The sequence below is a fragment of the Mastigoproctus giganteus genome, chromosome 8, assembly GCF_048544385.1.
Source record: "Mastigoproctus giganteus isolate SK-2022 chromosome 8, ASM4854438v1, whole genome shotgun sequence".
Taxonomy (NCBI): domain Eukaryota; kingdom Metazoa; phylum Arthropoda; class Arachnida; order Uropygi; family Thelyphonidae; genus Mastigoproctus; species Mastigoproctus giganteus.
Genome location: NC_143582.1, coordinates 4,523,929 through 4,549,824, shown reverse-complemented (window position 1 = coordinate 4,549,824; position 25,896 = coordinate 4,523,929). Strand labels below are relative to the sequence as shown.

Below are 25,896 nucleotides of genomic sequence, written 5' to 3'. Positions count from 1 at the left end.
TCCAATATTGAGTTTCTTTGTTCAGAATAACTTATGTGTCTGAAGTCTGACAGCTTTTCTCTGACGCTTGTAATTCGCGTGCGTGGGTCACAGCTGGCCAGCTCCACGGACCAAAGCTGACGTTTAATATTTAAATAAGCATCATCTTAGACCACGAGATCTACACGCATATTGAAGTTATATGTCCTTGCGTGCAGTTAATACCAAGCATGCAAATGAAACTGAATCAATAGGGTTGCATATTTTATTATATCTTGAAAGAGATAAGCCATGAAACTGAACTTGGTTGTAAGTTGGCTAGTACTTCGATCCAGAATCGTGGTGATATTTTTTTGCTTCATGAAGAATATTTCACTCAGAGGGAGATTTGGGGATTCCCCAAAGCGTCGTATTGCTTATCACGTGAAAATATTTTGTTATATGAATGTTATTGTTCAAATGAGAAAATTATATAGTTTACTTTGATTATTTAAAAGTACCATAATTAGGATGAAAGCAGGACTTTTAAGCAATGACTTGACTTGATTTTGTGAAATAATACAAATGCTCGGTTTACAAGAGATTAAAATACACTGATGGAAGATGAACTTGCACAATCCAGACAATGATTTTAAAGCTTAAATAAATTCACGAAAATCAACATGAACGACCCAAAGAGTAGTATCTAGATTGCTGTTGTTGGATTCTAGGATCATCAGCGACTAAAGCCATATTGCTCCGTGTATACTGTTTGTAAATTGCTTGACGAAACGGGTTTTTTCGTCCAGCACGGTTGCTGGACGAAAAATCCCGAGTTTCCAGGAGAAAAAACCATGCTACCCTCGTCTGAAACCGACTAACTCAGCCACATTGTGAAAAAAGGCCTATAAAAACTTCTCCCATCATCGACGGGACTCGAACTCAGATCTTTTCCACCCGGGGTGGGGAAGACGGCGATCCTATCAACTGCGCTACCCTCAAGGGCTGTTAGATTTTGGAAGAAATCTGTTCCAATATGTTTCCTGTTAACGTTGCTTTAGCAAAATATTTTCGTTTCACTTTTGATTGGTGAAGTGCGTAGGGGGTACATCTGGATTTAAACTAGTTCCTTAGAAAGCAAATATTAGAATTCAAAAAAGTTTGGACATTGTATTACTTGCTGTTCTGTGCAGCTCGCTTTCCTGACATAATAGCGACTTTAAGCTGTCCCTAAAAGGTTAGCAGCGTTATGGTGAAACTGTCAACTAAAACGACTTTAATAGATGTTATTAAATGAGGACGGATTGTACGCTCAATCTCTCAGTTTTCGTTATAACCTTGTCTTTTCCTCGTGGATAGCATAGTGGTTATTATCGCCTTCTTCCACACAACGGGTAAAAACAAGTCCCAGGTTGGAATCTCGTCAATGATGGCATAGTGTGGCATAGTCTTACCCTAAACACTATGCCATCATTGACGAGATTCCAACCCGGGACTTGTTTTTACCCGTCGTGTGGAAGAAGGCGATAATAACCACGTCAATGATGGAAGAATCTTGGCTGAATTAGTTTTTGGCGAGGAGAGCAAAGTTTCCGCCGGAAACTTCGGGGGGGGATGGGTCTTAAAGAAAACAGGCAAACCGACCAGAGGACAACACGCGAAATTTATGGACATAATATACATGAATGGATGAGTTATTCTTTCATGTAATAACCCTAAAATGATTTTTTTAGTCGTCTCTTAAGTTCATTTCTCTTATTATTCACCATCTAAAATACACGGAATTGGACATTTTTGTTTTTTTTTAATGAAGACTTTTACTGGCTATATAGCTGTCTAAGATAAGAATCCGATGGCTGTCTTTTTGCTGGCATGCTGTAAGAAATGCATTTTTAGAAATGGTTTTGGTGTTTGTTATTGCTGGATCGTTTTTATCTCAATTACTTTCGCAGTAATTTGTTTGCTTGCCTGGTGGCGTCGTTGAGATGTGTACTTTCGGAAATGTAAAATGTGTTTCCACGGTCATAAATCTCATCATGAACAGCTTATTTTACTGATAGTTTGATATGTATCTGTCCTTCCTTTCTGGAAACAGGGTAGCATAAAAGTATCAAATAACCCGTTGGTAAACTTTTTATGAAACGGATGATAATAATTCAAGTAGGTTATAATTTGACAATAATTACAACACCAAACGTTTCAGTAGAAATGTAAAACTGCTAATTAAGAAGTCGAATTAAATGAGGGCCAAATTAAAGGGATAAAAATAACAAACGTCAAAAATATCAATATTCACAGAATTTCAATGAGTTAATACCCACGACATCAAATGTTTTCTTATGAATACACTCTCTTTCTAAACGAGAAAAAAATTTTATGCGATCACTTGAGAAACTTTTGTTTTCAAGGGTGATGATTTTATCACATGTTGGTTGAAGATTACCAGAAGTAAGGAATAGCTTAGAGAATTCAGATTCATATCTCTTTATACGACTTATCTGATTTTTTGAGTCATTTACTGTTGATTGTAAAATATAATATTAATATAAAATATAAATATAATAAAATATATTTGTACGAATTTTATGTGTAATTTATTTAAAATAAATAAAATACAGATAAAATTCGCATTGATTTATTTTAAAAATGTCATAGTGATCTACAAATTTATTTATTTTTATAATTAAAATTTCGTTAGTTTTAAATTATTTAAAGTTTTGCTTGTCTAATTATATTAATTTCAAATTATGTCTAATAAATATGTGTATGCATTAGCGCCCTCTTGTTTTATATTTCGATTTACCTGTATCTTTTGCTTTACAAGAAATCGTCTGCGTTAAAGTGTCTGCGCCTTGGTTGGTTATGGCGATATTTAGAAATTATATACGAATTTATCGTTGAAAATAAAGAATTACAGAATAATCCATTAATTTTAATATTTAAATTAATTTTTAAGAAAAGGAGGAAACCAATATTCCTACGACTTTTGGTAAGCGAGATTATTTTATTGAAAGAGTTAAATTTATTTCATCTTCAATGTGTCAGAATGCTTCTTGCTATTTAAATGTTATTTTTTTTTTTTTTTTTTTTTGGTTTGGTAGTTGTTGGCGCATCGGCTTCTGTGGCCATAGTGCACCTCCCAAGGTTTTTGCAGTACTTTGATCCAAGCCCGAGGCGGGAATCGAACCCGCGACCTTTGGGTTGCCCGGCAGGCACTTTACCCACCTGACTAGCCCGGTCGGCTTTAAATGTTATAAAATACATTTAAATAGCAAGAAGTATATATAGTATTTATAGAATCACAAATAAAAAAAAAATCAAAGTCGAGAGGAAAACACAAATGAAACTACTTTTAATTACTGTTTAGTAACGAGTGAATTATACAATTTTTTTAAACGTTTAATATTGTACATGAGCTGAAAAGGACGGCCAGAAGTGAAAGACTTGTATTCTGTACAATGCCTTTTGAAAGTTGTGTAAAAACATCGATGTATCACAGGTGGGAACAATCTAACATGGAGTATGTATCAAAGAAGGAATATCGTTGTAAGTTTTTGTTGTAAGTCAGCTTTCTACTTTTAAGTCATTTGGTTTTTTCTGAAGGCATAGAAAACAGTAAGGCAACGTTATCATTTCTTTGCAGAATGAAATTCGGATAGATGCTATTAATTTGTGGTTTGCTAATGGTTGATTAGCTCAATATTTTGAACTGTGCTAGTATACTTCTAGAATAGTGATAAAAAACTTATAGCTTCGCGCTTATTTGCAGCTACAGAATTTTTTAGTCTTATATTTGCTCTGTTTTCACTTATTTGAACTTGATGAAAACTGGGCACAGGGTGTAGCAGGAGTCGTAGGTAATTAGTGTTTATTTCTGTTATTGAAAGTTATTCTCATTGAACCTTAACGGAACAAGAGGGATCGCAGCATTTATAGTAGAATTGCTGGAAGTACCTAGACTGTCCGAAGGGGCGCTGCTAGCTCTCCGATCATGCGCTCTCCAAAGCAATGACCTGACGTGACCTTTAGTACCTGTGTGTACAGCATCGACACTGAGACTACGTGGGATTTGGCTCCTCCACCAGTCTGTAGTATCGGTGACGGGGAACTTGGAGGGGTCAGGCCTGTGGAATTCGTTTAAGGAATACAGCTTGTGGGTGATGTCCTTCCCAATCAGGTTATAGAGCACAACGTCCAGGAAGTGATTGTTCTTCAGGATTTGCTGGAGTACTCTTCGTGACCAGCAGACGTATCGACACTCTTCCGTCGCTGTTAACGTTACCTGGTGGTGAAAAAAGAAAACAGATTAGAACTTTTAATTCAGATATCTTATTCGAGTTTGGAATAATACACAAAGATCTTTTTTGAGATTACTTTCTATTTTTTTAAAAATCATTTTATTCTTCCTACTGTCAAGTAGGAAGAATAAAATGATTGCGGTTATAAGATTTCAACAGCCCGCGAAGATGGAATATGCACAGAATGTGGTTGAAAGAGATATTTTCATCCAAAGTTCAAACTAGATCTTCAATGATAAATTACTCAACTTCTACTTTTATAAAATAAGCCGCATATAACAGAGGAACTTCCAATGGACGGATTTTCATGAAATTTTATATTTGGACTTTTTAAAAATATTTGTTGAGCGATTCCAAATTTCATTAAAATCGGACCAATAGAAATACGGCAATTATTATTTCTTTCTTCCATATAATTTGAATGGATAAAAAGAAATTCGTAGTTTAAATGTAGTTTTAAAGTCCTTGCACGCTTTGCGTGTGTTGTTATGTAAGACTCCTGAACGTGGTGCCGCTTGTGAAGTGATACATACTGGTACATATAGAGAGGAAATACTTAAACGTATATGGGAGAAGAGTAATAAATATTATACAGTTGTAATTAAACTGAACGGCTGAGTTTAGAGAACGTAAACCTATAGAGTTTTGCTAAGTGTTCTATTAAGATATAATCTAGGAATTAATTGATAAGGAAATAACTATATTTACTTTTCACTTCTATTAATCACAGAAAAAAATGAAATTAATTTAATTTAATGTAGCGCATTGCATACATTAACTAACTTGTTTTACTTTTCTTTTTACCTTCTTCCTTTCTTTTTTTCTTTTTTCCGTAACACATCTAAGAACTGGTAACTTATGCGAAGACAAATGAACACCTTCATATTCATATACTGTCTTCTACCAGTCTTCTCCACAATTCTTTATCATTATAATAAGTTTTTACACTCTTTGTTAGCTACTTTGCACTTAAAGGTTAATTACATATCCTGTTTCGATATTTCCATCCTCTTTTAGCGCCTCTGGCGGATAGCGCAGTTTCTGTAATCACCGCCCTCTCCACACTAGGTGGAAAACATCTCAGTTCGAATCCCCTCGATGAGGCGAGGAATTTTTACAGGCCTTTTTTACAACGTGGCTCAGTAAGTAGGTCTCAGGAGAGGGTAGTATGGTTTTTCATCCCGGAAACTCAATTTTTCGTCCAGCAAACATACAAATCGACTAAGAAACCACAGACAGTTTGCAGACATATTATATACGGTGCAATATGGCCTAAGTTGCCGATCCGCGTAAATCCCTACAACAAACTTCATATAATATTGCAAACCTTTGTAATACCTACACCATTAAGAAAGATGTTGTTCTTATTGGGTTTTAGGAGAATCGGCAACTATGGCCATGTTGCTTCGCGTATATTGTCTGTAAACTGCGTGTGTTCTGAGGTGGATTTTCTGCTTGCAAGACAAAAAATCCGAGTTTCCGGGAGAAAAAACCATGGTACTTTCGCCCGAGAACGTTGTGAAAAAGACCCATAAAAATTTCTCCCGTCATCGACGGGTTTCGAACTCAGGTCTTTTCCATTAAGAAAGAAATCTAGAGAAGAGCATAAAAATTTGTAAGATTTGAAAATCTTACAAAAATAAAATATTTTTTTTTAGACTTTGGAAGTTAGTTTTCCTTTTTGGATTCTTGCCGTTAGTAGGATAATATGGTAATAGCGTCAGTTTCAGTAACAAGAATTATTCAGTAAGAATTGTAAAATTAGTGGGTAGTAGTAATGAAAAACAGAGCCATTAGCATAACTTCCGTTGTAAGCAGGGAATAGACGGTGAATACTACGGCAAACACAGCATGGGGTTTGTCGCGACAAACAAGTTAAGGTTTGTGCAGAGTCGAAATTTACGCAGACCGGAAATCGGTTCTTAAACGCACACACAAGTTTCCAAAAATAGATGCTGTGGTCACTAATGTCACTTTTTGTGGTTTTGGAACGCTATGGAGACAAGTCGTTATATGTGAAGGGTAAAGTGTTGTTTTTGGACAACCGGCTACTTCAAAGAACACACCGGATGGCCGCAGATCCAACAGGTTGAAAATAGGGGTGTATTGATCACGTGCTACTGGGCCGGCGGAATAAGGGGTTTTCCAACAAATGGAATGAGATAGAATCCGAAAGTCAATGTAAGATTGGTAGAAGTCACTGGGAAATGGGCGTGGCGAAATCGGCAGTAAGAGGTAGGAAAAAGGCAGTGAAAGGGTTGCAAAACACACTAAGTTGGGATTTTGGCGGTGTGAGTTAAAAATGGTTTAGGAGGAGACTAAGTTGAGATTTTGGCGGTGTGAATGAAAATGGTTTAAGGACACAAAGTTGAGAATTTGGCGGTGTGAGTAAGAATGGTTTAGTCAGACACATAGTTTAGATTTTGGTCGGTGCTAGTAAGAATGGTTTAGTCAGACACATAGTTTAGATTTTGGTCAATGCTAGTGAGAATGGGTTAGTCGTTGAGAAAGTCAGAGTTCTTTTTTTCTGAGTGGAACATAGTCAATGTTGGCTCTTTGGATCGTCTAGGAGTTGGGAAGAAATATGTGAAAGACAAACGAGTCTCTCACAAAGAAAAAGGTGAAATCAAATCTGCCGAAAAAAAAGGCCAAGATTCCTGAAATCTTGGAAAGCACAGTGCAGGATCGGATGGAATCGGAACCCCGACCGACATGATAGTAGCCATTCGGAAACAGGAGAGGTGCATCAAGCGGGCTGAATAAAATGGAGCCGAAACCTACCTGGCAGCACCACTACCAGTGCCTAATTCTTCAAGAATAGAAAGACGCTGCCCCAGATAGTGAAGATAAGATGTACCTGATAGGAAGGATGAAAGATGACGCCCCACCGAGTTCTACAAGTAAGTCGCTAGTTTGTAGTACATAGTACTGTAAGGACCCGTCCTTACATTAATTAATAAAAATTGTTAAATATTATGAGAATTTAACTGTAATACGAATAGTGGTTTTCTGATAAAAACAACATGGGTTAAGAAGCTCTGGAATTCAAAAATACCTTCCAGTCACTCCCTGTTTAGTTGTAGTTTGTTTGTATGGAAGTTCTTTGACGAGTCAGTAAAAGTAAATAACCGTGACAAATCCCCATTAAGACAGAGGCAGATGCACCATAGTAAGGGCCAAGAGCACTTAAGTTGGCTCTCTTAGAAATTTCACGGTGGAACGCTAGTAGAGGTGGGCGACGTCACCAGGTGTGCGCGCGTGAGGTCACGGGAAGAGCTGTGACGTTTCTCAGTTAACCTGAACTTCCGCCTCTCGTTCTAGATGGTTCTCGTATATTCTAGGCCACGGAAGTTGGGAAGAAGACCCGCCCACGGAAGATGAGAGGAGACAAATGAGAGCACAGGAAAAGGGATGCGCAGATCTCCTATTGGCCAGGAAGAAAGTGGAGGGAATTTTGAGAGGGAGATTAGGAAGAAGTTTTCGTGGCATTCAGGGAGAAGCTTTCGTGGCATTCGGAAGAAGTTTTCGGAGGAGTCGGAAGAAGTTCTCGAAGCGGTCTGGAGAATGATTTGAATGAGTTGGAGAACGATACAAAGCAGAGCAGTAGTCTAATTTGGGTGATAGCTGCAGCCCTGAGGTAGATGGAAGCAATGATAGAAATTCTGCGTATCCCGACAGCCCGTAGGAATGTTCACCTGTAAGCATGGAAGCCGTAGCAAGGAAGAATCACATCCTGAAAATTATGTAGGCAAAGCCAGTCGAATGAGTGGTCGAACCATTGACCTACTAGACAACTCCTCTATCCACGGAAGAAGAAATGCTGACCGGTAAAGAGTATACGACCCTGATTGATTCCAGCCACGCAGTATCCGTTAGGGAGACACCATAAATCACCGAGATCCCCAAATGAGCGCCCCCGCATTCCAGTACCTGAATGACCGATACGAAAGGAAGCCGAGCAGGGAGGAAAGTTCCAGGCCAAACACGTAAGTCCTAGAGAGTTTACCGAAATAGGTGTACTTAATTTATTAAGGAGAGGACTTTAGGAGAAAAATGTGTATATTTAAGTAATGAATATATGAATAAACGGGTAATGTATTTAAGACGGACGCAGCCTATAATTTGAAGTGAAGCTCCTCATATTAATGCTTGCTGGAAGGAGAGATTATAATAGATAAGTGAGAATTGTTTAAAGTTGAGAAAGGTTTTTATAATATATATGAAATTAAAGGTTGAAATTTCAATTTATTATGAGTTGGTTTGTGGAGAGTATTTCTGATTTGAGTAGGGGCTAATTAAAAGTGATATATATAAAGGTATAGAGGATTAACGGTCCTGAAGGGTAATGTTAAATTGAATTGATTAATATTTCCTGTTAACCTGATTGCAGAAAGGGTGTCTAATTGAATAAATGCAATTTTTTTACAAATTGAGACACGAACTCTGAAGGTTTTTGTGAGCCAGTTCATTGGCTGGTAGTTGTTGGTTTATTATACAGACTGTTCATAAGAAGAGTGAGAAGAATCTATGTAAAGTGTATGACACGACCTATTGAAGTCCCTGTAAAGAACATGAAGAGACACCATGACATAATGAATAATAATGTGTATTAGAGTAGAATATCTGATGATGAAACAATTGAGCTTGAACAAGATATTTACACATATAAAGGTTAATGAAATAACAAGTCACCAGCTAAATATAGTTTGAATAACTGCTATTGCTAGTTTTTGTATGATATGTTAATAAACATTGTTTTATTTTATATTCATGTGTGGGAGTCTGTCATTCCGAAACTCAGCCAATCCTGTGGAGAAATACTTAAAATAATTAAGGTCCCCTACGAGTCAGGTAATCTTCTGAGAACAAACAAGTCAGATGCTAAGTGGGAGGATTGGACTACTGGGATATACATATAAAAAAGGGGATATAAGTAATAAAAAATTAAAATATTAATACAAAAGGAAGATATACAAAAAAAATAACCCCATAAGTAATAAACGTTACCCCGCCCCCCACAATTGGCGAGCGAAAGCCAGGATAATTCTGCACAACGGAAGGCTGAGTTCTGAACGACAGGAAAATATATTTACATGTATATATACATGCAATCCAGTTGCTGAAACTGATAGAAAAAATTCAGCTGGCGAGCCAGAAAGCGTAAGTTAGAATTATATATGTATTACTGAGTTGATTATTGTTGAATGAATTTAGATTGAACAAGTAAATAATGGTGGATTTTAGAGGCAAGTATTGATTTAGCATTGAACTGGAAATTATTATTTATGTACAATTGAATTAATTAGTGAGACCGGACAGGGAAACTTCAAGGATAGATAGGTAAAACTTAAGGAGTTTTATAATTATTGGGTGTTGAACTTTTACTAATTGATTATTGACCAATCAGGTAAATGTTAATGATAGATTGAATTAGATTATCTAATATAGTTAAAGAATTCTAGAAAGATTAATCGGCAGACATATTAATTAGTTAAGGTTGATAGCTAGAGATTAATAGATATAAAATAAAAATGCCAAGAAAGGGTAGGAAACGCGGCGAGGACTGCGAAAATTTTTGGGGCCACAGTGACGAACATGAAGGCCAAGAAAAACCGGAGGTGAGAATGGTAAGCGGGGTAGCAAAGGGGTCAGGACAAATCAAATACAGCAAGTATTTAAAACCATTTAAGGGGGAATCAGGTGAAAGAGTGGAAAAATTTATTAATAAATTAAAGCTAATTAAGGATAAGGAAGAGTTAAGCGATATGGATGTCATAACTATAGGGGAATTTAAATTAGAAGGACAGGCATTAGAAAAATACAGGCAGGCTACAGTGGCAGAAGAAATAGTAACGCTCCACAGATTCACTGAGACATTAAGAAAATTATTTGGGAAAAAGAATGACTTGTTAACAAGCGTAGGAAAATTGGGGGGATACACGCAAACCACTCGAGAAACAGTAAGCGAATTCCACCAGCGCCTCCTAAATTTAAAACTAAACACAGAAACATCGGAATCGGAGAAACAGGCATTCGAAAAAATACTAACTGGGCAGTTCATCACAGGGCTCAGGCACAATTTTAAAAAAGAAGTACTAAGAAAAAATCCAGAAACATTAACAGACGCGTACACCCACTCATTAGAGGAAGAAAGGCTTGAGAACTTTAGCAAAAATACGGGGGCAAGGGAAATAAACGCAATGACCGACAGAAAGCAGCCTGAAACAGGAAAGGAATCGAGGGAGTGGGGAAGCGAGATCGAAGGGTTAGCTAAACATTTAAATAGTATCGAAAGAAAGATGGAGTGGATGATGGAAAGGCTCTCTTTAAGCAATGATGCTAGAGAAAATCAGCAACAAACGGAAGTGAAACAAAGATTGGGTACAGTTTCACAAACAAACGAGGGGGGAGACAAGGACGGCGGTCGAAAATGGTGTTATAAGTGCCAGAACTCAGACCATTGGACCCGCTACTGCAAAGTGAAACAGGGTGCTAAAGAAAGCTGGGAAAGGGAAGAGTATTGGGAAAGAGACAGGTACCCACACGTAAAAAACCCCAGAAACATGGACAAGCACAGGGAGGAAAGGCATTGCGCAAAACAAGGGGGGTATCGGAATGAACGAGAGCGCATTAACAATGCCGTAGTCAAGAGACATGGATCTTTTAGACATGCCCGCTGTGGGAGGCCATCATTACACTCAAACACCGCCAAAGGAAAAACCATATCTTTAGGTGCGGTAAGTGATAATGGCAGTAGAAACGACCTATTATATGTGAGAGGCAGCTTAGGAGGGGTACCAGGTAAGTTTCTGGTGGACACAGGAGCCTCGAGGTCTATTTTAATGTGGGACTACCTCATTAAATACTGCAAAAGGCCGAGTAAGGGAGATATAAGATGTTGCCGCGATTTTCTTGTGGAGGGGGTAGGTGCTGAAGGAATTCACACCGATTATATTGTCAGAGACAAGGTAAGAATACAGGGATGTGATAACTTGGTGGCCCATTCGTATTTTGTGGCAAACAGAATAAACAGTCGTCGACACGACGCAATACTAGGCACGGACCTTCTAAGGAAATTAAGAGCCAAGATAGATGTGAGAAATGGCCGCATTACCTTCGGCAGTAATACCCAGGCGAGTCCAAAGGTAGACAGGAGGCGAAAGGCAGGCGGCAGAGCCCAGTATGAGCCAGAGAAAGGGGAAACTTCGAAGGAAGCTAGTGGGAAAGAATTAGAAGGGTGTAAGGCAAGCACAGATAATAAAGTTCTGGTTACACAAAACAAATGGGAATTAAATAAGAACACCAAAACAAATAGGAATAATGAGGGAAGGTGCCAAGAGAATGGGAGGGTGTTACACGTAGGAATTTTGGAAACGAGAGAAAGGGTCGGTTTACATTCGGGAGAGAAAACACGTGAAGGGGGAGAGAATGGCTGTGATGAGAAGGATCGCAAATTAAATGGAGCAACAGAAATTAAAGGAATCGAAGGATTAGGAAATTACAGAACTGAAGCTTCCAGTGAGGAGAAGGCACACAAACTGAAGGAAATAAACAGGATGCAGCAAATGTATCTAGGAGCAGTATTCGATGAAAATATGGGATGGGAGTAGTTAATGAAGCTTAATATAAGTTTAAGTAATGTCTGGTATATAAGTGTAATTAGAAAATATAGAAAGGCAATTTGAGGAGATTGGCTGTCGATAAAGTGGATCTGGGATAAGGTCATATCCGTCTGAGGACAGAAAAGAAAAAAAAATTTATATATGGAATATAAATTTTTTTAGGGGAAGAGGAATGCTATGTAAGGACCCGTCCTTACATTAATTAATAAAAATTGTTAAATATTATGAGAATTTAACTGTAATACGAATAGTGGTTTTCTGATAAAAACAACATGGGTTAAGAAGCTCTGGAATTCAAAAATACCTTCCAGTCACTCCCTGTTTAGTTGTAGTTTGTTTGTATGGAAGTTCTTTGACGAGTCAGTAAAAGTAAATAACCGTGACAAATCCCCATTAAGACAGAGGCAGATGCACCATAGTAAGGGCCAAGAGCACTTAAGTTGGCTCTCTTAGAAATTTCACGGTGGAACGCTAGTAGAGGTGGGCGACGTCACCAGGTGTGCGCGCGTGAGGTCACGGGAAGAGCTGTGACGTTTCTCAGTTAACCTGAACTTCCGCCTCTCGTTCTAGATGGTTCTCGTATATTCTAGGCCACGGAAGTTGGGAAGAAGACCCGCCCACGGAAGATGAGAGGAGACAAATGAGAGCACAGGAAAAGGGATGCGCAGATCTCCTATTGGCCAGGAAGAAAGTGGAGGGAATTTTGAGAGGGAGATTAGGAAGAAGTTTTCGTGGCATTCAGGGAGAAGCTTTCGTGGCATTCGGAAGAAGTTTTCGGAGGAGTCGGAAGAAGTTCTCGAAGCGGTCTGGAGAATGATTTGAATGAGTTGGAGAACGATACAAAGCAGAGCAGTAGTCTAATTTGGGTGATAGCTGCAGCCCTGAGGTAGATGGAAGCAATGATAGAAATTCTGCGTATCCCGACAGCCCGTAGGAATGTTCACCTGTAAGCATGGAAGCCGTAGCAAGGAAGAATCACATCCTGAAAATTATGTAGGCAAAGCCAGTCGAATGAGTGGTCGAACCATTGACCTACTAGACAACTCCTCTATCCACGGAAGAAGAAATGCTGACCGGTAAAGAGTATACGACCCTGATTGATTCCAGCCACGCAGTATCCGTTAGGGAGACACCATAAATCACCGAGATCCCCAAATGAGCGCCCCCGCATTCCAGTACCTGAATGACCGATACGAAAGGAAGCCGAGCAGGGAGGAAAGTTCCAGGCCAAACACGTAAGTCCTAGAGAGTTTACCGAAATAGGTGTACTTAATTTATTAAGGAGAGGACTTTAGGAGAAAAATGTGTATATTTAAGTAATGAATATATGAATAAACGGGTAATGTATTTAAGACGGACGCAGCCTATAATTTGAAGTGAAGCTCCTCATATTAATGCTTGCTGGAAGGAGAGATTATAATAGATAAGTGAGAATTGTTTAAAGTTGAGAAAGGTTTTTATAATATATATGAAATTAAAGGTTGAAATTTCAATTTATTATGAGTTGGTTTGTGGAGAGTATTTCTGATTTGAGTAGGGGCTAATTAAAAGTGATATATATAAAGGTATAGAGGATTAACGGTCCTGAAGGGTAATGTTAAATTGAATTGATTAATATTTCCTGTTAACCTGATTGCAGAAAGGGTGTCTAATTGAATAAATGCAATTTTTTTACAAATTGAGACACGAACTCTGAAGGTTTTTGTGAGCCAGTTCATTGGCTGATAGTTGTTGGTTTATTATACAGACTGTTCATAAGAAGAGTGAGAAGAATCTATGTAAAGTGTATGACACGACCTATTGAAGTCCCTGTAAAGAACATGAAGAGACACCATGACATAATGAATAATAATGTGTATTAGAGTAGAATATCTGATGATGAAACAATTGAGCTTGAACAAGATATTTACACATATAAAGGTTAATGAAATAACAAGTCACCAGCTAAATATAGTTTGAATAACTGCTATTGCTAGTTTTTGTATGATATGTTAATAAACATTGTTTTATTTTATATTCATGTGTGGGAGTCTGTCATTCCGAAACTCAGCCAATCCTGTGGAGAAATACTTAAAATAATTAAGGTCCCCTACGAGTCAGGTAATCTTCTGAGAACAAACAAGTCAGATGCTAAGTGGGAGGATTGGACTACTGGGATATACATATAAAAAAGGGGATATAAGTAATAAAAAATTAAAATATTAATACAAAAGGAAGATATACAAAAAAAATAACCCCATAAGTAATAAACGTTACCCCGCCCCCCACAGTACCTTCACATACACAAAGAACTGTAGAAACCCAGTAAATTGGTCAGCAGGACTTTAGAAATACCTAATTGTAAAGATAGTTTAGTGAAGAATCAGGAAGGAAGAACATTAAAAAGAGGGAGATTTATTAGATATAAGATATTTAGAATGTTGGATATATGATAACGTAGAAAGGGATAGAATGGAATTGATGTTAATCATTAATTGTTATTAATGGTATTTAAATGAAGCAGTATTAAACATATGCAGGATGGAATAGAATGGAATTAATATTTCCTGTTAATAGTATTTAATTGGTGCAGTACTAAATATATGTAGAAAGGAATGGATGGATTTGATATTTCTTATTAATGGTATTTAAATGAAGCCGCATTAAGTATATGTAGAAAGGAATGGATGGAATTGATATTTCTTATTATTGGTATTTAAATGAAGCAGTAGAAAGTATATGTAGAAAGGAATGGATGGAACTGATATTTCTTGTTTAATTGATGCAGTATTAAGTATATGTAGAGAGGAAGGGAATGGAATTGATAATTCTTGTTAATAGTATTTAATTGATGCAGTATTAAGTATATGTTGGGAGGAATGGAATGGAATTGATATTTCTTGTTTAACTGATGCAGTATTATACATGTAGGATGGGATAGAATGGAATTAATATTTCTTGTTAATAGTATTTAATTGGTGCAGTACTAAATATATGTAGAAAGGAATAGAATGGAATTGATGGTTCTTATTAATGGTAATTAAATGAAGCAGTATTAAGTATATGTAGAAAGGAATGGAATGGAATTGATATATCTTGTTAATGGTATTTAATTGATGAAGTATTAAGTATTTCTAGAATAGAATGGGATTGATATTAGTTTGTTATTGATTTTTACTAATGTATGAATATGATATATATATACACATGTAGGTGAGACCAAATCATGTTGTCATATGTATGAATTCAATTATTATTTGGTTTTAATTATGCTCATGTAAATATGTCTAATAAACTGATTTTTTTTTATACAACATTTGTGTGTTTTTGTTGTTCTGAGTACAAGCCTATCCAAAGGGAATTAAACACATATAAGAGCTTTTCCCCTTGAACTTTGAATTTTCTGTGAAGCAATAGTCAGATGCGCAAGTGGGGAGATATTATAACGGGGAGTTGTATTAAAAAAGGGGATATATTTAAATAGGGGAATAAAAAGAAATAATATAAAATATGTATAAACATATAAATCATAATCAAATTTAATCCCCCCCACAAATTTCCGGTTTATAGACTATCTCATTTTGTTAGATTGTGATAATTCGGACGAAATTACAATGGTCATGACCATCTGGGTTCGATTCTCGAGACTGAAGGAACTTTTATGGAAAGCAAAGATGTCTTGCCACCAGAAGAGAGGCGGCTATCTATTATTTCTCTTATGTTCTTGTTTGAATAATAGAAAATACAAATAACACATGGAGGAGTAATCATAAATGTAGATGAATGTGATTTGAATTGAGTTAATTTTTCAAACATCTTTTGAAAAATGTTTGAAGTCGGTTGTAAACTACGATCTTACGCAGTTGAAAAAAGAGACTTTGCCTTGTTCGAAATATTGTTCAACTGCTATTTAATATCTCTAATTGGAGTAATTGTACAATACAATAAAAATGAGAAGTCAGTTATTTTTAAAAGTAAGTCCTTTTTATATAGCAACGAGATTTGCAAGGCGATGTGCGATTTGAAAGCTTTTCAGAATATAAGAGATTTAAATCCTTTTTGGAGGTTTATTTTTAGGATCAGAAATAGGATGGTGAATATTTAAATGATACCCAGTATCTATCTTATAATGATATTCAGTTCAATTCATTATGCGATCATGGATATACTCATCTATATGAAAATAAGTTAATATAAATGCACCAAATTTTGATTATTTATTTATTAATTCATGATTTAATTATAAAAAATTCTATTCGGACGTCAGTACTCAACTGGGTTATTTTTATCAAAAAGTAAGGAATTTTTATTGCAGAATTTGAGTCTCGCCTTTCATTTACATCTGTTAGCCATAGCAGGATTTGTACTTTGTACAGAAACAAATTTGTTTATGTGAAGCATGCGTTGATCAGATATTGGAGATGTAATATTAGTTTCACCTAACGAAAGACAGACAAATTTCCTGGGTAGTATGCCTTGCTGTTTGAAATCAGGAGGTTTTTTTATTATGAAAACTCCAAGCACGAGAAGTAATAAAAACCTATAGTACTTATTACCGTATGCAATATTTTCCAGAGAAAGTCAACCACAGTATTTCTTCCTTTAAGATAGAATTCGAACTTGCTTTTTCTCCGCTCAGCGTAGAAGCACAGTGAATATAACTCGTTCCATCTTCCTGACACTATCATTATGTTTTTATAAGTTTTCTTTTGTGAATATAGGCAGTCGGCTGTGTTTTACTGGATTTCTTGAATCGACTGAGATCGTATTCCTTCCACGTCCTTTTATTTTGGGGATAGCTAAAAGTCGAATGGTTCAATCAGGTGAATAAGATGGCTGCGCACGACGGGAATGTTTCTGTCGGTCAACTTTTGCAGGACGGTGAGTGACAAGGTGCTAACGAGTGACAAGGTGCTAATGAAGGAGCCAACCATTTCATTTTCTGGTAGATTTCTCAATCGTTTAAAACTTCTTGGTAGTATGACTCATTGACAGTTTCACCTCGCCGAACCAATTCTGATAACGTCATGCTGATTGCTGAAAATACAATCAGAAGGACCTTCACATGTGATTTTAATATGACACCTTTTTTGGCCTTGGAGATGACGCTAATTTCCATTGGGAACTTTGAATCTTAGTCTTGGTTATATCCGTACAGTAAAGACTCACCACCTGTTATAATATTTGTTAAAAATGCAGGATCCGACGCAGCTTAATCTAATAATTCATATGAAATGAAGCCTCAATGCTGTCTTGATCGGTTCGGAATGCTGGTGGATCTCTTGGAGTTGTGTTCATCTTCAAGGAAAAAGTTTCCTTCACGAAGTATTTGAAACCACTTTAAAACTGTTTTTAAGTCATTGCATCATTTTCATAAACTGCAAGGAGCATTTTATCTGTTTCATTGTCTGCCTTTCCAAGTTTACAGCAAAATTTAATGTTCGTACGTTGTTCAAGTTTCGTTATTTTCAATGCACGCGACAAATGAGAAAAGTGTGTTCACTGAAAGCAGCTTTCTGCTATACTGACATAAGAAATTTAAACTTGTTGCGCGCATGCTGAAACCATGTCGTTGTAAGATCCTCTAGAATGTTTTAGTTGCTGTTATATGTTCAAGAATTATAAGCGCATTCACCGAACTTTTATCAAACCTTGCATTAGTATTTGACAAGACACGACCGAAGAGAAATCTTGCGTAATTCACAGTCCATGTGTTACCAGTTATGTGCTGTAACACATGGGATAGCAATCATGTTGCAATATCATCTACCTTTCCTCCATCATGCCTCTACAGATCACATGTGTCTATCTTGGTATTCGTTTTATTCGGACTGTATAAACAAAGTATATTCGACTGTATAAACAGAGAAGCTCTGAAACATAAGAAACTAAATTTTAGCTGTAATAATAGTGTTTTTATTGCATTTAGAGATATTGCTTGGATAGAAAAGAAAAAAATTTACCTGAAAAAGTTGATCACTGTCGGCTGTACATGACTCCCATTCCGGAGAGTCAATAAATTCGTTGGGAAGGATGTAATGGAGAAGGACGTCTTCACACGTGGCTCTCATCCTAAAAGACATGAAAACAGTATAAAAAATGAAAATTTCATTACTGGAACTGTGAGAATTTTTTGCAGAAAATTCGTCATATTCAGCACGTTTCTTTAAGTTGATTTTATAATAGTAGAAGGCCATTTTCTTCTCCATGTAATCGCTACAGCGTACTGAGGCAAACACTTTCAAGAGAATGTACACCTTGCTTCCATAAAAATCTTATTTGATTGGTTGGTGTAATGCCTCTCTGTTTTCTGAATAATGATAGATAGATAGATCAGTTTTTCACTCTTCAGCTTACCATGAGATATAACGAAATTTATTGATGAATATCACTTGGATTTTTAAGAATTCGAGTGCATTTTCTTATTTGAATACATCGATTCAAACTTCAATAAATAACTTAAAGTTTTATTCTCGATAAGTCAGTTGTATATAAATATACAAGTAGAGAGAGAGATTTTTCATTTTTCTTTCTGCCTTACGTATAAGGGGAATGTTCTTTTACGAGTCAAGTTTTCCCATATGGTTTTATTATTGTATTACCAGAATTTTAAATAATACAAGTACAATACTCTTTTATATGTATTCATTTGATGTTTCTCAGTATACCTTTATTGGGGATGATCATCACCTTTATATACATAAATAAAGGATTCTTTATTGTTGGGTTAAATGTAATTATTTTATCTTTTTCCATAATGAAGAAGAAACTAACTACATTTTGTAATTCCCTAGAGCTATAAATATTAACAGACCTACTAACCAAAAAATTAGAAACACATCTAGTCTATACACGTCGTTGTATGGGTTCCAATAAGTGTCTCAGGAAATCTAGTTTCAAATTTGACTATTATTCCATCACGATATTTGTCGACTGCTGTATTGTGGTTGGAAAACTATGAAGCTGAACTGCCTTTTGTAACATGTCACAGACATTATCAGTCGGTTTCAGATCTGGAGAATTAGGCGGCCATGATAGACGTTAGAAATTTTGGGAATGTTCCTCGAACCATTCAGATATAATTGTTGCTCGGTGGATAGTGGGGTGTCATCTTGAAAGGATCCATCGCAATCCGAGTAAAAATGAAGCATTACAAGGTGAAGTCCGATACGACAGAAAGATATTCATTAAAGATAACTGAACCTTCTAACGGTGTGAGTGGATGCAGTCGGCACCAACACAACACATTCCATATCATGATACCAACTGCAGCCGCTAGAGTGGTGAATGCAAGGCAGTCTGGATGCATGGATTAAGGCTTGCTCCACACTTTTACCCTACCATTGGTGCAAAAAAAAAAAAAAAGGGTAAATCTCGAGACTCGTCAGACCGAATGATCTTTTTTCACTGTTCCACAGTCATTGACGTTGGTGGTACCATTCCAGTCGAATCTTTCGATTTTTTATAGAAAGCAGCGGCTTTCGTATAGGCATACCACTACCAAATCCCACCGCATGGTTCCTTCTTTGCATAACTTAGATTTTTCAGTCGTTTGCTGCACACTGGATCTTCTGTTCTGACGCACAATTTGCCTTAAATTTCTGCGGTCTCGTTCTTGAAGTATCGACTTTCTGCTGCATTTCTTTTTAGAGCTCCATTCTCCTTTCCTCTTCCACTCGTATACTTTGCGATGGTTGCTTTCTACAAACTAGTGATTACCTTCGTTTTCTCAATTGCAGATCCTGCTAGACATTCCCCAACAATAACAACTTTCTGAAAATCGGAAAGATCACCTGTCTTCCCCATGACCGGGTTGACTAAGAAACTCAGGGTAGCGTACATTATTTATCTAACACTAAGGAATTTCTGATCACCATGTGGCAACTGACATTTGACATTTGCACATCGTCCATTTATCTGTTGACGCCAATTGAAAAAGATTTCTAATTTTTTGGTCGGTCAGTGATATGTATACTAAGCAGTTAATTTTTATATTTTTTCCTCTATAATATATACCCTTGCGGTCAGCACAATGATGGTGATCGCTGACCTTCCACTTTATCCATTCAGTTTTGTCTTATTGCGTGGTCTGAGTTCTGGGTTCGAATCCTGCCTAGGCGGGAGAAACTTTTAAGGACTTCTTTTGCGTCGTGACAAAGTTAATTGTTCTCGGAAGTAATTCAGATGATAGGGAAGCACCTGCCTTTCCTTCGTGGAGAGATTCAGTCCTTTTGTTGATATTTGTGGAGTTGGACAAGATAAACTTGAAAAAAGTCATAATTTCTCTTCCTTTAATATCCACAGCAGGAACAGATGGTATCCCGTTGTTTACCTTCCGAACAAGATTCTAAATAGATGTTTAGTTTCGTACCTCTTAGCTGATTCAATCTCCTCTTCTTCTGAGTACTATTTTTGGTACCATTTTTTTTTTTCAAAAAATCATGTCTACTGTTTCTTATTTGCGGAAGATCTTATTTGCACCACTCAGTTCCTCTTCAAGGAAACAAGCCAGAGAAAATTCCAGCCTTTTATAAAATCTGTTATACCTCTTTGTGAACTAAATTAAATTCTTTGAGATGATCATTAACTCAACTTACTCTCATTAACTTCTTTTTTTTTTTTTATCAAAGTCGTCTTTTGATTTTCAAATTGTTCTTCTCTTTCCGGCTTAAATGCTTTTAATAGCTTCTTGAATCTATAGTTAAACAACTTCTTAAGTATTTGTTCGCGTTAATCACCTTACAGAAATAAGTTGTTTAAGGAGGATAATTCCTTTCATTGAAGAAAGATATTGTTTTTCCCGATAATAAATTCCACTTGATTAAGCTCATTGCTATATTTTTTATCTCTCTCGCGAATCCCTCTTCTGTGCTGAATCAATAAAGTTAACTGTACAGGAGGAGACTGGGTCTTTTTCACAAAATGATACAGATCCGAGAGCTAAGCGGCACCATTTAACTGACAGTTTCCTTTTTCACAAATATCCTTTATTAATGTAAGGATTTTTTGCTTGGAAGAGAGAGCAAATAATTTTGTTCTTTTGTAATTTTTTTCTCAGCAAGTAATTATGGACTCTTGGATTTATCTTAATCTCCTGGTCCTGCTGCCGTGATGAGCATATAGCAACCAATAATATGGACACTTAGTAGTAATAAAGATTATATATCTAAAAAAAATTCTTTGTCTTTAACTAAAAGGTCAGTTTTGATGCATGGAGTTCGATATAGATATTTTTAAGTTGCCTGTCTTTGGAACTTAAAACTTTTTATATATTTTTTAATGCGCTAATTTAAAACTACTTTTTATTTTAAAGAAAATCCCTTCGCCTTTTCCTTCAAAAACTGATGAAACATTCAATCAACTGCTGTCTTCCATTTTGTTTTTTTGTTGGCTGAAAAGGAGTTTTCATTTGTCTGACGCTCGCACAAAAATGGGAGTTGATAAGCAAATTAAATCAGAAAGGATGTCATCAATATCCTTATTGCTGTACTTTTTTCTTGCTATTTGTAGTAGTTTGACTTTTCCTTCGTGCCTTTTCCGTTTTTTGATTTTTTCCACTTTGGTGTGAGTAACTTTTTCACCCCCAGATCTTCGTTTTATTCAACATCTTAACTTCAATTGCAATTGAGATCATCGTAGAGTCGAATTTCCGGTATATTTTTATGGTCAGACGTATTTTCATCGATTTTTTGAGATTTTCTCTCCTCTATTTCCTGGAACATCACTTGAATTGTTATTCAAAGAACGGAACAGCGCAGGAGTTGCATTTTTCGATTTCTATTTTAGTTCAAGTGCATTTTAAACAAATTGCTTTTTTAGAAGCTAATATCCAAGATGCATTTGGTGACACTGTTTTAATACAAGTCGATCAGTATGTTTTTATACGGCTAGAATAGAAATGTAAACTGCCAGGGATTGAAGAATTATGAAACTTTAATATCGAAGTCAAAGATTGAATTAAAATTTTATGAATTGCTCGTATAGTACGTAAAAAGGGTAAGAATACAAAAACATTATACAAGCATCTTATCTAGATTAGAATTGAAAAGAATCATACACAATTGATGGACTTATTTTAACATGAAACTGCTCGTTTTATTATCGAAGGAGAAAGAAAAAAAACTCCTATAATTGAATTATTGAGTTGAAATCATACCTGGATGTTAAAAAGAGTACGTGCGATACCTACTTGCCACTGAGGAGTATGGACAAACGTTCATCAGCTGCTGCTATTCCTTCCATGGCGTAGTGTTCGTCTGGCTCTAGGCTAAGGATTTCGGCATCCCGTATGAGCTGCTTAAAGTTCTTCTTGTCGACTCTGAGCGGAGTAAAGACTTTGTTGTAGAGGTCTAAAAGCTCCGGTTGAATCCGTGGAGGGAGTGTTTTGTAGGCTAGATAGACTGTGTGAGCACAGTTCGTCACTAAGAAGGTTAAATTCCAGGCAAAAATATCCGGAGCACAGATGTCCATCCCCGCCCACATCGTCACCATGAGAAACCCCATTGTCAGCACACTGCGCATGAGCAGTATACTTAACCGAAATTTGTGTGGCACTAGAAAAGCCGCTGCGTAACACAGGTGGGCACCTTGGAAAAGCACGTGCTGAGCATCTTCCCAGTCTTCGCAGAGGTATTCTGTTTCGTTCCCCGTGCCGTTCACGTTCATCTGCCCTATGGTTATGGTGTAGACCTGTGTGAGGTTCTGCGAGTCCCCACCGGTGCCGTTATCAGCCAACAGGTCTCGTTCCCTCAGTATCTCCTCCGCAGCTCTCTGCAGAGCCATGTGGACCTCGTGGACTACCATCGTGGCCTGGTTAGAATGACAGACATCTCACGGAGGTGTTTCTGCAACAAGAAATATGAGGCATTCTGAGAAAGATTAGCACAAAAAAAAAAAAAAAAAAAGAGAGAGAGAGAGAGAGAGCAAGTGAAAGCGAGCGCCACCTAACGATTATTGATTATACCTGTCAACACCGCAGACACATTAAGCTAAGTAAATATTCGATAATCTTATAATTTACAGGGTTTACCAAAATTTACCCCCTACTTTATAATATTAATAGCTTTTTTCTGATGTAGGTAGGCAGTCCATTTTTATTTATTTGAAGGATAATTTAATTTCCTTTTATTATTGTTAAAGTTATTTATGCCTTAATTTTTAAATTGAGTCATCATAACGCAAAAACAAAGTTTGACTGAAAGAAACTGTCAGGAAAATTGAAGACAATAATCGATTTCGAAGCCTTGTGGACTGCTGTGTGTGAGTTTATAGTTATTGTCTGTTCATTAACTAAGAAATATAAATGATTAGCAAGATGATTTGAAAAGATTTATTTGGCTAATGGGAGTATTTTTCATGTACGAAGTTTTGAATTGATTTAGTACTACTAATGGTCATCCGATATTGAAAAATTCAGAGAGTGAGAGAGAGGCGATCAGATGATACAGTTCAAAGCTCCTCGGTCTTTTTGTGACAGTGATATCAATGACACGTGCCCATTGTAAACTCAGATATAGATATTATTTAATCGTTTCAGCCAGCAGAATTTTTTCTTTTTTTTTTTCATCTGCTAAAGTCCTCATACAATCATGATATTAGTACAAGAACGCTACGTCGGGAGCTGCTTTGCATTGGATTTTACGGAAGAGCTGCATCGCATAAACTGAAAATCTCAGAACTTGATTCACAGGGTCGACAGCCCATCATAATTGATCCCTGGAACGTTGAAAAACAATATTATGGAGTTATGAATTACGATACGTGGTTTTAAAATGTGATAGCCGTGTTTTGGTAGATGACTCAAGAATGTTATTTATCAGAGTATTTGAGATCCACTTTGAAGGATGCTGTCACTGCCTGAAATTGTTTGTAATGGCTTGAACCATTGGTTATCTTTCCGGAAGCAATGAATGCCATGCAGTATACGCTGCCCTACCATTAATACCCGGACACCCTTCCATGGATGTGGAAACAGTTCCTATGCATGCAACGCGTCACAGAACCTGCTATAAATATATGCACACTGGGTTCGAAACAGACAATTGCAAAAGTTGGCATGCAAGATAACATGTTCAACAGAATTACTTCAACAGTTCGACAGAATTGATCACCTCAACAAATGCTAGACGCCGATTAACATGAGGAGCGCGAATTCTGGACTGTAGAGCAGTGGAAAACAGTCATATGGACAGACGAGTGGAGGTTCGCACTCTACAAGTCTAATGGTCGTTCCTGGGTGTGGCGAATGCCAGGCGAACAGTTCCCTCCTGATTGTATTCTCCCACAATGAAGTTTGGTGGAGGCAGTATCATGGTATGGGGCTCCTTTCATGGTTTGGCTTGGGCCCAGTAGTCATCGACAAAACCATGAATGATGTGCAATACCAGGACAACTTGGACAATTATGCACTCCCAACATTATGGCAATACGTCGGGGAAGGCCCATACCTGTATTAGCAAGACAACGCGTCATGCCATACTGCTCGGGTCGTAACATGGGTATGGAAAAGTTGGATTAGCCAGCCCAGAGTCCTAATCTGAATCCCGTTGAGCATTTCTGGGATGTATTGGATCGTCGGATACGTGTACGTCGAGATTGCCCAAAGAACGAGGCCAAACTGGGGGCTGCGTTCAAGGCCGAGTGGAGGAACATATCAGCTGACATTCATAAAAAGCTGGTTGAGAGTATGCCGCGAAGATTGAAGGCCGTCATAAAAGCAGAAGGTTTCAGCACAAAATAGTAAATGACACAATAAAAGCTATTTTTTTTGTCTAAAGGCAGGTGTCCGGTTATTAATGGTAGGGTAATGTATCGACTTTCTGAACAATTCCGCTTTTCCTACTAGCAGGCAGTCTGAGGAGTGGTCCTTTTCTTTTTCGCATTACGATGAACCATTTTCATATTGCACATTTTTTTTTTTTCATTTATTTACACACTCAAATATTATGTACAATCTCAAGAAACATATACAATAATTTATATACAATTTTATGTACATTTTCATTCTCATATATAATTACCATAACATATATATATATTTTGTTCACATTACAGTTGAGGAAACACAGTACAAAACACGTGTGTGTGTCCTGGTATCAAGGGTGGCCCCTTGGCATAGCCCATCTCCACCTAGTGGATCCGTATTGAATGTAGGACCTCTGCAAAGGAGCAGCCAATACCTGTGCAGCTGCTGTCTGGTGCCTGTCCCCAGGCGCGAGTAGCCGGGCCTGGGTTTTTTTTTTTTTCCCTCTTACATGCAAAAGTGCTCGAGATCCCGCACCCACTGGAGGTAATGCAATACAAGTGGGTGCCCGCTATCCCGCTCACAGGCTGCCCAGGCCTGGAAGCCCGCAAAAAAAAAAAAAAAAAAAAACAAGGCTGGAGCTCCAAAAACCCATTGAAGTCACACAGCCAAGAGAAACATTTTTAAAGAACCCTGCAGTTATCAGTAGCATTATATATCAGTTATCCTATTAAGTTTAGCATTAACAAGGAAATAAACTGTTAACATTGATTACACTATTTACATTACAGTGAGGTTTACCAGTCTCTCTGTTTGACAGTTCTAGCAACAGAATTTGAGAATTATTTACAGTCGTTTTTACAGCAACATTAGTTGTTACTTACCAATAGTTACATGTATTTCTGGTTTGTACAATGGTAAAGACTGTCCAGTAGTCTAACTGTTCAGGAAATATAGTCTCATTTAATTTCTTCCCCGGTACAATCTGAGCTTGTAGAGTATTGGGCGATAGAAGTTCCTCGATGCGATTTCCATGTAGAAAGTTCACATGGTATTCCTGAGCTTTAGGCAGGAGAGGAAGTTCCCAGCATGCATTAAAGCACTCGCAGTAACACTAGCGTTCTTGCAGAAGGTTTTTCTATACGTGTAGCTATAAATTATCAGTCACAGAGCAGAAATTGGAGTTTTTTGTGTTCAATTGGCTTGATGGCATTTCAGATTATTGCAGGATTCTTCTTATGGGGAGAAGATCTTATTTTATTTTATTTATTTATTATTTTTTTTTAAGTAAGATTTC

General features: G+C 37.0%; 1 protein-coding gene across 1 annotated transcript in view; it reads right to left on the bottom strand.

Moving 5' to 3' along the window:
- The window catches only part of LOC150081212 (popeye domain-containing protein 1-like), a 127,073-nt gene that overhangs the window by 9,058 nt on the left and 92,119 nt on the right, over nt 1-25,896 (bottom strand). The window contains exons 3-5 of the mRNA XM_090379427.1: nt 22,047-22,701; nt 17,821-17,929; nt 3,913-4,240 (exon numbers count right to left, since the gene is read on the bottom strand). Of these exons, the coding sequence (XP_090235553.1) occupies nt 3,913-4,240; nt 17,821-17,929; nt 22,047-22,660 (1,051 nt within the window). The 5' untranslated portion in view covers nt 22,661-22,701. The remainder of the gene's footprint in view (nt 1-3,912; nt 4,241-17,820; nt 17,930-22,046; nt 22,702-25,896) is intronic.